Raw genomic sequence first — 14779 nt, 5'->3', positions numbered from 1 at the left:
CTCTTGATTTTCTATTGATTGGCTCGAGGGCTTTAATAGAATACTATCAGGATACTAATTTAGAGATGTTTGATGATACACTCTATAGAAATCACTTTATTATGAAGCAGAGTCGGAAGAGATTTTTGAATATTGATAAAAGTGATTGGGATTTGGTGTGTATGGATATTGGATCATTGAAAGAGTTATTGATATCGAGTAGTGGTAAGGTTATTCGAGAGGTGAGAATTAATTACTTGATCAAGGTTCAGAATTTCACCCATGAAAATTTGAATGATGACAGCGAAGAGGAAGTAACTTTGAGAATTAATGAAATTTTGCCAAAAGATTGGAAGGAAATATCTGTTTGCCTTCAATTGAATTGTGGATCGATTATTGAGATTGAATATTGCAATGATTAAAATCGTTTGAAATATTGGAAAAGGTTTCGGTACCTTTCTTTAAAAAAGCATTTTTAGCGCCATTAAGCTTATTGGAAGTATTGAAAAGATCCCACCTTTGTCAAAATATTGAGATGGAAAAATGGAAAATTCACTTGAATGATTTTTCACTCATTAGGATGATTAATAAGCTCGAGAATGCATTTCTCAACCCTCCATTTGACACTGCTACCGATCCACTTGATTTTATATACTATGATAGGTTGATCAAAGTGACAGTATTACAAACACTCTTCAAATCCCATCAAAATACCGATAGTGAATTGTTTAGAGAAATTTCTATTAATATTGTTTCACAGATTGTCACCAATAATTATCCTTACAATATTACAAAAGATATGCTCTGTGATGAGATATTACCATCTAATATGAAACGATTGAAGGATGTTTTCAAAACATCTCCCATCAAGAGGAAGTTAAAATCGACTGATGATATTGAATTCTATCAAGAATCATGGGATTATATTGCTCAGCAGGTTTGTGGATTTATCCTTCCAAGATTTAATACTTGGATGGATATTGATAATCTCGATGAGCACATTCTACTTGCTGTTCAAAAAATCTGTTGCTCCAACCACGACAATAAGATTTTCACATGTGTTGTAGATAATATTGCAGAATTAGCTGGAAAAGTTCACAAAATTCTGTATCAACCTTTGATTTTGAAAAAGTTCTTTAAGGATCAGGAAATTGATTTTAAACTTATCAATTCAGATGATACTAGTTTAGCATTTGATATTTCTTCTTTGGAAGGAGTTAAGATACAGAAACAATACTTCTCCACTGATATTGTGCTTAATATCATGAGCTACTTATCTGGAAAAGAATTGAATTTCATGTCAATGTTAAGCAAGGAGTGGTCAACTCTATTATCCAATAATCTAGTATGGAGATACATTCACAAGTTAAGAACTAGCCTACCTCAAGAGGTTTCTTCCAGAATTGGTAATTGGAAATTCTTCACCGTATTGAACAATGCCAACTTGCTTCAACTTCCACACCAAGCTCAACTCACAAAGATTGTGAGTGCTTTTAAACCTCATTTCTCGAATAATCCCTGTGTATTCAACCAATTTATAACCAACATATTTTCCAATACCTGTATAATAGACCACTCAACCAGTCACGAATATTCCTACGATAAACTAGATGCCACACTTTTTATTCACTGGCCAAGTAAGGAGGCGACTAGGTTATCATTTTCCATTTCATATGACAATGATAATGAATTTAGAGGTTGCAGTAAGAGCAATTATGTACCACCAGCTCTCCATTTGTCCCTAAGTGATGAAAATTACTCATTCGGTGGCATGTCTCTCTTTCAAAGCTCACTCAGTGATGCATCTCCTTTCATTGGAAGATACTTTGCCACAGAAATGAATGGAAAGATGGCCACCTGCTTTCTCATTTGTTTAATAACTCTATCCTTTGGCGAGGAGTGGCTTAACAAGATTTACCAATACTAACATTATTAATCCCTTGAAAGCCAAATGACGTCATCAAATAATCCATTGATCATGATAAGGTTAAAATATTTTTTATTTGAGAACCACATCAAATCAGGTTTTTACGATCAGATCCACTCTTCTACCTCTAGATCTATCCACAAAGACAAGCTGGGCTACTGTAGGGAGGTAGCTGTGATGGTTCTCTGCCACAGCGTCAGGCAAAGGGATGGTTCTTCAGACTCATTCCTCTGTTAGCAATATGGTGACGATGTTCTGTCTGCGCCAATAGCGGTGTGACCATAGTACCTCCCCATGAATAAGGAGAAACTAGGGTCCTAATGAAAGGTGAACCGGTTGAGGCAGGATAACTGAGCAAATCATAGCCTTCACACTGTAGGATGGTCAGATTGCAGAACTGAGCATGAGCTAACAGAGAGTGAAATCTGGGAGTCAGACTAATGTTTTTAATTTTTCTTTAATTTTTCTAATTTACATTGGAAACCTAAATTATGTGGGAAACCGTAGAGCTCAAAAAACGATCAGAAAAGATTAACTGGGCAAGAATTCTATTAATTGCTCCTTCCAATGTTGGTAAAAGTAGTCTTGCCATTACTTTAAACTGGGGGTCGAACCCACGACCACAAGGTTAAGAGCCTGTTCACTAAAACAACAACTAATAATAATCACATGAATGTGTTTGTGAGCAAGAAAAATTAAATTCTATTTTATTTTTATTTTTTTATTTAAATAATTTTTATTTTATGCTAAAATTCTAAATAAAAAGTCATCATAACCTTCAGAATACTAACATCTTTCATTCGGATGTTTATGATGACAATTCCCCGTGACTGTGCAGTTGAAAATACTTGAGGCAACTTGTTCAAGAATGGAATCCGAATTGAGGAGTATTATTCAATTTGTAATCTGTTCTAAAATTATGAACAACGAAAAAGAATCACCATCATGGCTACAAGTTAGAGAATCAGCAACGAAATATGAGATCATCACAGTACTATCATCATTTAAATAGCAAATGTTTGAATGATTTCGATATAGAACAATCACAAAAAAAACTAATATTCATTATTTCACTATGCCTACTGAAGTTGTACAATTGCAACAACAACAAGGAACTGGTGTTGCCACCAAACAATCAACTGAGGAAAGAAGACACGTTTTTAAAAGAAAGAATAAGAAAGTAAAGAAGGAGAATGAAGTTGCAATCAAAGATGCAAGAGAACCTAACATTAAGTTTTATCACCACTTAAAGATTCTTCAAATATTTGGTTGGAATTTGATTTTTGTAGGAATTGGAGCTATTGGATGTATGGCTTATGGTTTAATTCCTGTCATGTAAGTTTTTCTAGTGAAATTTCAATAATCTGACTTGCATTTTCAGTTGTCAATGGATTTTAGGTGATTTAATTGATGCCTTTTTCCTCAATGCTGGAACTGCAACTGTGGATCAATTGAAAGATGCTGTCGCTCAAACAGCTATCAAATTGACAATTATTACATTTTGTGGTATGGTTGCCTTTGCCATGCAACATTTCTTCTTGCAATTGAGTAATGCTCGTTTGGGTACTGCTCTCAGAGAGGCCTATATGAAGGCCCTCGCCAAGCAAGAAATGAGTTTCTTTGATATTAAGAAATTGGGTGCATTGACAGTTGTCTTATCTGAAGATATTCCAAAAATTCAAGATGTTTACACCAACGAATTGTATCTCTACCTTCAAGAAATTATTCAATTTATTGTTGGTTTCATTTTGGCAATGTGTGTCAATTGGAAAATGGCATTGATCCTAGTTAGTACATCACCATTAACTTTTATCAATTACATGATCATGTCCACCATCTCTACACTCATCACAAAGAGAATTAATAGATTGACTGAAAATTCTGCTGCTGTTTCCAATGAAATTACAGGTTGTATCAAGACAATTCGTTCAATGGCTGGAGAATTAAAGGAAATTGAAAGATTTAAATTGGATTTATTCAAGATTAATAGAAATGGTATTTATAAGGGAATGGCTCACTCTTTCGCTTATGGATGGGCTGCTATGGTTACTTATGGAACTATTGCGTTGGCCTTTTGGTTTGGTGGTGATATGGTAGCTGAAAAACAAGCCACACTCGGTTCGATATTCAAAGTTTTTGGTATGCTTTATTTGGGTGTTATCAGTTTGACTAGATCAGCAACTTTTTATCCTCATTATGGTAAAGCATTCGTTTCTGAAACAACCTTGTTGAAGGTTGTTTTGAGAAAGCCAGATATTCCATTCATGGGAGGAGTTCAACCTGAAAATATTGAAGGAAACATTGTTATTGATAATGTTGATTTTGCCTATCCTTCCAGACCGAATACTCTTGTTATGAAGGACTTTAGTTTGGATATCAAAAAGGGTCAAACCATTGCTTTAGTTGGTCCATCTGGTTCTGGTAAATCAACAATTGTTGGTTTATTGGAAAGATTCTACAAACCAGTTAAGGGAAAGATTTATTTGGATGGAGTCGATTTGGAAACTATCGATCCAATGTACTTACACAAGGTGATTGGTATTGTAGGACAAGAACCAGTTCTCTTTGCTGGATCTATCAAGTATAATATTGCCTACTCAATTGGATTGGAAAATTGTACTCCTGAACAAATTGAAAATGCTGCCAAACAAGCTAATGCTCACAACTTTATTATGGATTTACCTGATAAGTATGAAACCCAACTTGGTGAAAAGGGTGTTTCTTTATCTGGTGGTCAAAAGCAAAGAATTGCCATAGCTAGAGCCTTATTGCAAAATCCAAAGATTTTACTTTTGGATGAAGCTACCTCTGCTCTAGATACTGAATCTGAAAGTTTGGTTCAAGCTGCTTTGGATCAATTGATGAAGGGAAGAACTACCATTTGTATTGCTCACAGATTGACAACTGTCATTAACTCAGATGTTATCTGTGTCTTGGTTAAAGGCGTCATGAAAGAAAAGGGTAAACATAGTGAACTCGTCAAGATTCCAAATGGTATCTATAGAAACTTGGCTGAAAAGCAAATGGTTATCACTGAGGAACAGGTCAACGATGTTGAAGATGTCATGGACGTCTTGGTGGATGACGATCATCACGACTCTGCTCACGAAGAACAACAGCAATAATGTTGAAAGCAGGATTTTGACATTGAAAATTTGTAAATATCTCACAACTTGTAAATAAACTAAATCACATACTTTTTAATTGACATGTTTACATTTCCTTAAAGAAACGTTTTGAGACAATAAAATGAAACTGGAAATGGAAGTAATAATTTTGAAATTCATCTTGTTACAACTGAAAACTATTTTATTATATTAGAAAGAAGCAAATCAAAGCAACCAATAATCCAACAATAAAGTTATTAGCTCTAGAGATAGAACCAACAGAGAGCTTGGAATTATTTCCAGAACTATTGGATGGTGTTGTGCTAGATTGTGGAATTGGATCTGGAGCTGGCAATGCACTGAAAGTAATTAATCCCAATGGATCAGAGTCTGGATTAGTGACAGGTGAAGCTGAACAGACCTTTTCATTGAAATAAACAATATCACTAGTTCCATTAATTCCCTGTAATGATTTGACATCGGTAGTTTCCTTAACAAATCTCAAATTATCAATAATAACTTCTCTGAAAATAGCACTGTTCCATGGTTGGACTGTGTAAATGGTGATTGTTTGAAGGCTTTGTTGGCCAGTAAATCCAGGAACGGCAGAAAGTGGAATTCTCACTCTAGTTACTCTTTGATCATCAATCATGAAATGTTGAATGTAAGAGTTGGTGATTGGTTCAAGATTTCCAATTGCAACAGATGAACCCTTAGCAGAATCGTATTTGAAAAAGGCAATACCCAATTGAACTGGTCCTCCACTCTTGGCCTTGGCAAAGAATTCAAAGTACTTGTATTGAGCAGTGTCAATAGAAGGCATTGGGCTTCCAGTGTGATGGTAAATTTGAATAGCTCCTCTTTGAGTACCAAATAGAATAGAAGTAGCACCACAAATTGGAGATTCAGTATATGAATAATTAACATAGGTCTGGTTTGTGTCAATATTATCTGTGTATGAGTAAATATCCCAATCAGGCCATCCAGTAATATCAGTCTTTTCAGAATAAATATTTAAAGCTCCAGGGACAGCATCACACGGTTTGGCAGTTGAAATAGTAGGTGGAAGAGAACAATTAGGAAGACCATCTCTCTTACCGTTATTACAATAAATTTGAGCTCTCAAATGACCATTTGGATTTTGACTTGTTGATAATTTCACAAAAACTTCACCTTTCAAAAGTGAAACATATTCATCATAAGTGTATTGGAGAGTGAAACGTGAAACAGTGTAAGGACTAATCTTGTAAGGTCTTTGAACAATTCTCTTTTCAGCACCTGGCAACCCAATTCCAACTTCAACCTTAGTAACAATTGAAGACAAGTCATGATAAACACTAAAATCGACAGTTCTCTTAACAGGATTGGCAAAAGCAAAGACATAACCAGATCCAGTATTGGTATTGACAGATTTCACAAGGTTTTGTTGACAAGTTTGCAAAACACCGGCATATCTCTCTTCACGAATGTTTCTTTGCAAAAGAGTGGCATAATTGGTTGGATAATCAAATTTGGTAGGCGAGCATGAGTTGCTAGGACATGTTGCCTTAATAGTAATTGAAATACCATCATATGCATAATCACTGAAACCACGCCATTCTTCCCAGGCATCCAATCCGGCTCTATTTTCCAATTTAATGTACAAATGTTGAGAGTAACTTTCGTAATAGTAGGAATCTGGATTATCCATCAAGGCAGAGAGAGAATCAACTGAACTCAAAGTTAATGGACTTTGTGACCAGGTTTTACGAACAACTTCAAAAGTTGATCCAGTTGGATATTGAATTGCAATAATGACCCAATCACTGTGAGCATTGGAACGGAGAGAAAGTTGCAATTGACTTGGTGTAGGAGTGTTGAAAGCCCATCTTAGAGTATATAAATTTCTCATGACAATATTTGACAATAATGCCAATACATTAGGTGAACCAGATGATGTTGCACCAATTACTGAAGATGAAGAGCCTCTCTTTAAATCAATTACTTTCATTCTCATGACACGCTTTGATGGATCAGAAAGATCAGGATAGTTGACACCATTGGAACCAGTATTTGAAGTACTAGAGAATTGTAAATTCAAAACTTCCAATTGTCCATAACTTTCAGGGAATACAGGACATTTAAAACCATTCCATTCAGATTTGGCTTCACATTTTGGATGAATAAGGAGGGAATCATTGCTAACAATCCAACCATTTGGTTTGAGTCCAGTTGATGAACCATCAACATCCAATACAGTTGTTCCTTTGTGTGAATCATAGAAAGAATCATATTGATAATAGACATTACTATCAATGAATTTCATATCAGCATACTTGTTCTTGGTTTGATGCTTAAATGGTGCGTAACTCAACCCAGAAAGCGAACCAGCAGCTCTGTATTGATCAGTCTTAAATCCAACAAAGGTAACATTTCTAACCAATTGAGGGCCACCATTATCATAGTGTTCCATACCTTTCAAAACTTCTTCAGAAGACCATTGCCCAGGTCTAGTTCTTCCTCCCTTATCAACTTGACTTCTCATTGAGGTGACTTCGCCAACATTTGCTGTTTCAGCAACAATATAACAATTCTCAAATAAAACAGGACCATTAGGTGGAGCATTCATACCAATTCTATTATCGTACAATCTACAATTTCTGAAAACCAAGTGAGCGGAACGAGACCAAATACCATATCCTCTATTCTTCCAAGCAACAAAATTTTCAAAAATAGCATCCACATAATCAGGAGCTACCCAATAATCAAGAACAGGATATGGACCTCTCAAAGGAACGAAAGCCTCCGGTTCAGTAGTTGTATCTGGCTTAACCATGTCATCAATATGGAGTGCATTTTCACCAGCACCATGAGCAACGTTATCCCTAAAGACACCAAGTGGTTGATTCCTTGGCCTGACATAATAGTTATTGGTACCGTATTTAGTTGCTGAGAGACCAGTTGGATTGGCTGGTTGAGTAAACCAATAGGAAAAACGACCTCCAACAGCATGGTTTCCAATAAATGTGTTATTGGCATTGGTAATCCAGAAAATTGCTGGTGATGATTCAGATTTGATTAATTGCTTGGTATCTTCATTGGGGACTGGAATTGCCTTTAAGCCTAAGTTTCCAATGAACGAATTGGACATTTCTGGACCATCTTCCAAGAAATATTGATGGCCTACAGTGTTGTAACAAACATTTCCTTGAATAATCAATCCATTAGTATCGTGAACAACGACACATCTTTGATAAGTGTCGTGAATGGAAGAATCTTTCAAATAGAAAGCTCCTGGATTGGAATTTGCGTGTTCTCCCCAAACGTGGAAGTGGATTGGGTATCTTCCCATAATTCCACTCAATCCCATTTTGGTAATTTCAATTCCTTTAATTTCACATTTGGAAGCAGTTGGACGAACCATAATATGTCCACCAAATAAACTAGTATCAGATGATGAATCACCTGTGAACACAATATTTCTATTCAAAACTGCAACTTCACACATCATGTCAGGTGCTTGACTAAAGTGAGTGTAATTCAATGGTGAGTTCAATTCAAAAGTGTAAGCATTGATAATTCTCTTAATGGTACGTTCTTCTGTTTGATCCTTAAAACCAAATCCACGTTTCCAAAGCAACGAGTCTCTAGTATCTTCATCCCAATTGTACAAATCAGAATAATCACTTGAAGCGATTACAATTTTATCACCAACTCTCCATTGAGTTGATTCGGAAACTTGAATAGTTGCTGATCCCTTGGTGACAGTTGTGGAAAGGGTTGTCCAAGATGGAGTGTAGACCTTACCGTGCATTTGAACTGTTGAGCCAGTCATGAGCACTAATCCCTTGTAACCTATTTTGTAACATTTTCAATAATAGTTTACAATGAAATATTTAACACATGAAATTAGAAAATGAAACATACCAGTTTCAGTAGAATCTGCTGGATCACTTCCAATAACATTATCAGTTGTTCTACCTCCATAGAAAGTAACAACAATCTTATTATTAATTGGACACGACAAACTTCCCATGATTAAACTTCCTCCACTCTCCACTCTAATAAATTCAACATTTAAATTCAAATTGGCATCGTTAAATATCAAACTAGTACCCGAACTAACAACGATGGAACGTAGAACGTTTGTTGTGGAAACATCGACGAGAACTTGTTGTCCACCTGTGAGGACAATATTTGCTGACTGAGTGTTGTAGTTGGAGAGTGTGGAAAAGTTGATGAGACCAGATTGTTGATGAGGACATTGTGGACTAACGAATGATAAAGATGAAAATGTAAGCGTGAGGAATACAAGTGCCAATACCAACAACAGTGGACTGCTGTTGAAGTTTGACATTTTTTAGTTGTTGATGATTGATGAAATTTAAAGCCCCTTACAAAGATGAAAGGTAATGGTTTGTTAGATCCACAAAGATCTTTTTTTGAATGTTGTACAACAGTTTTATAAAAATCATGTTTACAGTCTGCAATTTAATGAAGAGATGAATAATGTCATAACCCTTTTAAAATCTTGTATAATTCTCTGTGTTTATTTACATTTTCGTTCAAAATTTCGAATAGCTGTTAGCTGCTTAGATTCAATCCTAGGTGTTTCGTTTTGTTTTTTCAACATTCTTTTTCATTACAATGCAATGACCAGAATTAAGGCAATTGTACCAATTGAAATAGCACCAGTAGCAATAGCAGCACCAGTTAAATAAATCCATCTTTTGACCATGGCCCACTTTAACTTTTTACTACCCTTTTCGAATAGTTCACCTTGCTCTTTGAGAGAATCAGTTTCAACAATAATTTCATGCATCTTTTTGTGATTATCCAAAATCTTATCAATATTTACAATCATGACATTCTTTGTTTCTTCAATTGCATTTTGCAATTTGGTAATCTTGTCATTTTCTGGATTATTGTGGAATTCCAATAATTTAGTTAAATTCATCTTCTTCTTATCAGTATGATATTCATGGGACATTGAGTCAATCATCTTCCAACAAATTCTTTGTTTTCCTTCATGAGTTGAAATCACAACATGGAAAACATCACCCAAGCTTGAACGTTCTCTCTTAATGAAGAAGGTAAACATTTCATGAGTTAAAAGTAACTTGTCATAGGAAGAGATGGCTTGCTTATCCATCATTCTTGGAATGACCTTCTCTTCAATGACCCTTCTCAATGTCTTTTGACGAGAAGTTTCGGCAACAACTGAAACTTGATAGTTTCTTTCAGTGGTACTCTTAATAGAACCTTCGGCAACAAGAGCATAAGTAATAGCCATTTGTATCAGTTAGATCAGTATAATAATTTCTTTTCAATACAATGCAGTATTGTTGTTGTTTTGCTTTTTATTTGTGTGTTGAAAATTGTTTCCTTGAAATTTCTGGGTATTTATGCTGAATTTTATTGGTTGTTTTATTTTTAGCTGCAATTAGCACAGTTCATCATACTTCCTTCATTCAAGATGACGAAATTTTAACGTATTATGGCATTTGTAGATGGAACATATTTCAACAATATTACAATTTCAAGTTGGTGTTTGATGGTACATTCCGTAAGGTATATTGATTATTGGATAACTATCAACAATACATTGATTTTAAATATTCAAAATAATTATTCATCATCAAACCGAATTTTACTTCAGCTCTATTTTTATTGTGTGGTGTTCAAAAATTTTGACTTGAAAAAAATTCCACAACTTCTTCTCCACAAAAACCCTTCATAAATTTTTCAAAATGCGTATTGAGCAATGTTCCGTATCAGGTGCACCAATGTATCCTGGACATGGTATCACCTTTGTCAGAAACGATGGTAAAGTCTTTAGATTCTCCTCCAAGAAGGCCAGAAAACTCTTTGAACGTAGAGTTAATCCTAACAGATTGAGATGGACAAAGGCCTACCGTAGAAAGAACGGCAAGGAATTGTCTGTTGATAATACTTTTGAATTTGAAAAGAAGAGAAACGTTCCAGTCAAATACGACAGAGAACTCTACGCCAAGACTATCCACTCTATCAAGAGAGTCAACGAAATTCAAGAACAAAGACAAAGAGCCTACTACTTCAAGAGAATGGTTCCATCTCTCAAGGTTAGAAAGATGCAAATTGCTAGAGAGTTGAAGACTAATATTGATTTGATCTATGCTCCAGTTTCTGCTAAACGTTCTCAAGAAATGGCTGCTCTCAGAGAAAACCAAGCCATGTTGGATACCGAATTGAAATTACAAAATACTTCCAAGAAATCAACAAAGAGAAAGCAATCGGAGGATGATGATGTTGAAATTGTGGACAATGAATAAATCAGAGAAGGTGTAGGTATCTGTGGTAAGATAGACGAGAAGGAATTAAACAATCTAATGCCACACTATCGCGAGAAATGAAATGTGGCACTATGTGCACAATGCACGTAAAACCTTTATAAACTTTATTATTTCGTTAAATTATTATTAAATATTAAACAGGATTGAATAATCTCTTATTTGATTAAATAATTGAAGAAAACCCGCTCAAACAAATCGTTGTCATCTACGATTAATCAAACAACAAAAATAAAAAATGTCTTACGAAGAACCAGCAACTAATCTTGATAGAACTGTTACAGCAACACCTGCTGCTTTGTCGGAAGCCTCATCAGCAAAGGAGTATGCATCCTATCCTTCTGATTTTCTTGAATTATATCTCCAAAAGTGTTCCGATTACTCGATATCTACACCTGTAACAAGACTTCTTAAGGAATATAATGCAGTAAAAGAGAAAGGGTATGTTTTCTGTCTGTTTCATTTGGTTTAAAGAGTTGGGTCAATGAAATAATAGAAAGGAAATGAGACATTTAATATTGAATGGAAATTGTGTTTCAATGTTTGAAAAGAGATTACACAATCTGGATATTTTCCCAATTTGTGATACTTTGGAAATTTTACATACAGGATTTATTGTCAGTTGTGATTTATCTTATAATAATATTGGAGATAGTGGAGCAAACTCAATAGCAAGAATGTTAAAGATTAATAGCTCAATTCAGCATTTGTCTCTCAGATCAAATTCCATTTCAGAAAGAGGAGCCTCTGATATTGCAGATTCTCTAAAAGAAAATAGAAATTTATTATCATTTGATTTTAGTTACAATGCTATTGAGGATAAGGGAGGAATGAAAATGGCCGACATGTTGGAAGAAAATATTACTTTAAAATTTTTGAATTTGAGCAGTTGTGATCTGAAAACATCTTCAGTTATTAAATTAGCCATTTCTGTTCGTCATCATCCTTCCCTTCAAGAATTGAGAATTGGAAAAACACTTTGTAATTCAAAAAAAGAGGAAAGTCTGCAACACTTGGCAGAAATTTTTAGAGTTAATACCGTTATAAGATCATTAGATTTGAGTTTCCAATCCATATCTGATTCTGGTATCAATACATTTTTCCAAGGAATTAAATTGTGCAGAACACTCACTCATTTAAGGTTAGGAGCAAATTGTATTACAATGAGTGTTGATGTTATTGCTAAATATTTGGAAAATCCAAATTGTGCTATTCAACTGTTGGATTTATCTGCAAATAGAATTGATAGTGATGGAGGTATTCAAATTGCAAAGTGCTTAATCAAGAACAAAACACTGACCTATCTGGATCTTTCTGGAAATAATATTGGAGATGATAGTTTGACTTTTCTTGCCAAGACACTTGCCAGTAAGAATGAAGTATTATCCAAATTGTTCGTTGCAGGAAACAAATTTAACCAAAAAGTAAGTACCATTAAGATAACGTCTCAGCTAAAGCAAATCAATTAGTCAATCAAATCTTTTGACGATTTGGCCAAAGAAAGATATGATTTGGATGTAGATATTCACACATACAAAACTGACGACATTTTCTATTGTACAAAGAAGACAATCCCAGAAACACACCAATATGGAGACATTGATACTCTACCAGAACAAATTAGTGAAATTGAAAGGATTCTTGTTAGAGCATACACAGACAGTGGCTTACCTTCAACTAATCTTGACAGTATTAACAATTAGATATTAAAACAATAACAATTAATTTGAACCATCGCTTCCGAACAATAACACACTAAAGTAGATACAAGTCATGGATTGAAGATTTTCTTGCCTGTTCAATGAATAATGATTTGGTATGTTTTTTATCAACATCACCAATGAATTCAGTGGTTGATGTCTTTCAAGTTATTCTTCTCCTGCTGTTAAATCCAGCATTCACCTATCAACAAGTCATCACACAGCAGCTTTGTAAAAAAATCATCAAAAAAAAATTAAGTGGCTAGTCTTACCCTTCCCCGTTTTCACGTGAAACTGATAAGCCTTTCCTCTTTAAAAGATTTTTAAATTATTTGATCATCATCATCAACAACAACAAATTTATTTAAAATGGTTAAAACTGTAGTTTGCGATAACGGTACTGGTTTCGTTAAGTGTGGTTTTGCTGGTGATAACTTCCCAAAGGCTACTTTCCCAGCTATGGTTGGTCGTCCACTCTTGCGTGCCGAAGAATCTATTGGAGATGTTGAATTGAAGGATATTATGGTCGGTGATGAATGTGCAAAGCTCAGAGCTGCTCTTGAAGTCTCCTATCCATTGACCAATGGTATTGTTACTAACTTTGAAGACATGATCCACTTGTGGGATTATACTTGGGATCGTTTAAAGGTTGACCCAAAGGACAGTCAAATCCTCTTGACTGAACCACCTATGAATCCAAAAGAAAAGACAAAGAAGGTTGTTGAAACCATGTTTGAACATTACGGATTCCAAGGATTGTACATTTCTATTCAAGCTGTCTTGACTTTGTACGCTCAAGGTCTCGTCACTGGTGTCGTTGTTGACTCTGGTGATGGTGTCACTCACACAGTTCCTGTCTATGATGGTTTCAGTTTGGAACATTTAGTCAAGAGATTGAATTTGGCTGGTAGAGATGTTACCGACCACTTAATCAAACTCTTGTTGATGCGTGGTTATTCATTCAACAGAACTGCTGACTTTGAAACAGTTCGTCAAATCAAGGAAAAGTATTGTTATGTTGGTTATGATATGGCTTTGGAAAATAAGCTTGCTTTGGAAACTACTGTTCTTATGAAGAAATATACTTTGCCTGATGGTAGAGTTATTAAGATTGGTGCTGAACGTTTCCAAGCTCCAGAATGTCTTTTCAATCCTGCTCTCAGTGATAAAGAAGAAGGTGGTATGCACTTGCAAGTGTTCGAAACTATTAACAAGGCTGATATTGACTTGCGTACTGACTTTTACTCACACATTGTCTTGTCTGGTGGTACTACTATGTATCCTGGTCTCCCATCTCGTTTGGAAAAGGAAATTACTGATCTCTATTTGAAGAATATTCTCAGAGGTAACGAAGAAGGTTTGAGCAAGTTCAAGTTGAAGATTGAAGATCCTCCACGTAGAAAGCACATGGTCTTCTTGGGTGGTGCTGTCCTTGCTGAAATCATGAAGGATAGTGGTGCTAATTTCTGGTTGACAAAGAAGGAATATGATGAACAAGGTTGTGCCAGAGCTATCAAGAAGATTAGACCAAACTTCTAATTTCCCAATTTTCCCCTTTTCCCATTTTTCTTAATTTATCATTACACCTGTACAAAATATCAAGAATTAATATACGTTAATTCTATCTTATTTATTTAAATATTGTGTTAAATTTTATTTTTTAAAAAAATTGTTAAAAATATTTTTTTTTTTATTTTTTTTTAAATTAATGCATTTAGAATTTTTAAGAACGAACTATTAGCTAATTTTTAATTTAAA

The 14779-nt window shown here is 34.8% G+C and overlaps 8 protein-coding genes across 8 annotated transcripts; 6 read left to right on the top strand and 2 right to left on the bottom strand.

Annotated features, from left to right (window-relative positions):
* Window positions 1-65: 65 nt before the first annotated feature.
* On the top strand, window positions 66-401 carry NAEGRDRAFT_69041 (uncharacterized protein; the record flags this gene model as incomplete). Its single annotated transcript, XM_002675739.1, has 1 exon — window positions 66-401. The coding sequence occupies one exon, from the start codon at window positions 66-68 to the stop codon at window positions 399-401; it is 336 nt and encodes a 111-aa protein (XP_002675785.1).
* A 377-nt stretch (window positions 402-778) lies between these two features.
* Window positions 779-1906, top strand: NAEGRDRAFT_69040 (uncharacterized protein; the record flags this gene model as incomplete). Its single annotated transcript, XM_002675738.1, has 1 exon — window positions 779-1906. One exon carries the CDS (start codon window positions 779-781, stop codon window positions 1904-1906), a length of 1128 nt encoding a protein of 375 aa, XP_002675784.1.
* A 2042-nt stretch (window positions 1907-3948) lies between these two features.
* NAEGRDRAFT_83204 (uncharacterized protein) lies at window positions 3949-5108 on the top strand (the record flags this gene model as incomplete). The annotated part of the gene is made up of 1 exon (XM_002675737.1): window positions 3949-5108. One exon carries the CDS (start codon window positions 3949-3951, stop codon window positions 5029-5031), a length of 1083 nt encoding a protein of 360 aa, XP_002675783.1. The 3' UTR covers window positions 5032-5108.
* Window positions 5109-5218: 110 nt separating this feature from the next.
* NAEGRDRAFT_69038 (uncharacterized protein) lies at window positions 5219-9349 on the bottom strand (the record flags this gene model as incomplete). The annotated part of the gene is made up of 2 exons (XM_002675643.1): window positions 5219-8847; window positions 8920-9349. 2 exons carry the CDS (start codon window positions 9347-9349, stop codon window positions 5219-5221), a joined length of 4059 nt encoding a protein of 1352 aa, XP_002675689.1.
* A 285-nt stretch (window positions 9350-9634) lies between these two features.
* Window positions 9635-10285, bottom strand: NAEGRDRAFT_69037 (uncharacterized protein; the record flags this gene model as incomplete). Its single annotated transcript, XM_002675642.1, has 1 exon — window positions 9635-10285. The coding sequence occupies one exon, from the start codon at window positions 10283-10285 to the stop codon at window positions 9635-9637; it is 651 nt and encodes a 216-aa protein (XP_002675688.1).
* Window positions 10286-10700: 415 nt separating this feature from the next.
* NAEGRDRAFT_80194 (ribosomal protein L24E) lies at window positions 10701-11462 on the top strand. The gene has a single exon (XM_002675736.1). The coding sequence runs from the start codon at window positions 10743-10745 to the stop codon at window positions 11301-11303; it is 561 nt and encodes a 186-aa protein (XP_002675782.1). The 5' UTR covers window positions 10701-10742; the 3' UTR covers window positions 11304-11462.
* Window positions 11463-11559: 97 nt separating this feature from the next.
* Window positions 11560-13044, top strand: NAEGRDRAFT_80193 (leucine-rich repeat-containing protein; the record flags this gene model as incomplete). The annotated part of the gene is made up of 3 exons (XM_002675735.1): window positions 11560-11762; window positions 11818-12745; window positions 12791-13044. 3 exons carry the CDS (start codon window positions 11560-11562, stop codon window positions 13022-13024), a joined length of 1365 nt encoding a protein of 454 aa, XP_002675781.1. The 3' UTR covers window positions 13025-13044.
* A 235-nt stretch (window positions 13045-13279) lies between these two features.
* NAEGRDRAFT_82653 (actin related protein) lies at window positions 13280-14683 on the top strand. The gene has a single exon (XM_002675734.1). It carries the CDS (start codon window positions 13391-13393, stop codon window positions 14558-14560), a length of 1170 nt encoding a protein of 389 aa, XP_002675780.1. The 5' UTR covers window positions 13280-13390; the 3' UTR covers window positions 14561-14683.
* The last annotated feature ends 96 nt before the right edge of the window (window positions 14684-14779 follow it).

Source organism: Naegleria gruberi (genome assembly GCF_000004985.1).
Source record: "Naegleria gruberi genomic scaffold NAEGRscaffold_32, whole genome shotgun sequence".
Classification (NCBI taxonomy): Eukaryota; Heterolobosea; class Eutetramitea; order Acrasida; family Naegleriidae; genus Naegleria; species Naegleria gruberi.
The sequence above is the reverse complement of the archived record's forward strand: the minus strand, read 5'-3'. Positions and strand labels throughout refer to the sequence as shown.

What these genes read in the sequence shown, in the direction of transcription:
- NAEGRDRAFT_80194 (XM_002675736.1), top strand. Translation starts at nt 10,743, where the DNA reads ATGCGTATTGAGCAATGTTCCGTATCAGGTGCACCAATGTATCCTGGA.
- NAEGRDRAFT_82653 (XM_002675734.1), top strand. Translation starts at nt 13,391, where the DNA reads ATGGTTAAAACTGTAGTTTGCGATAACGGTACTGGTTTCGTTAAGTGT.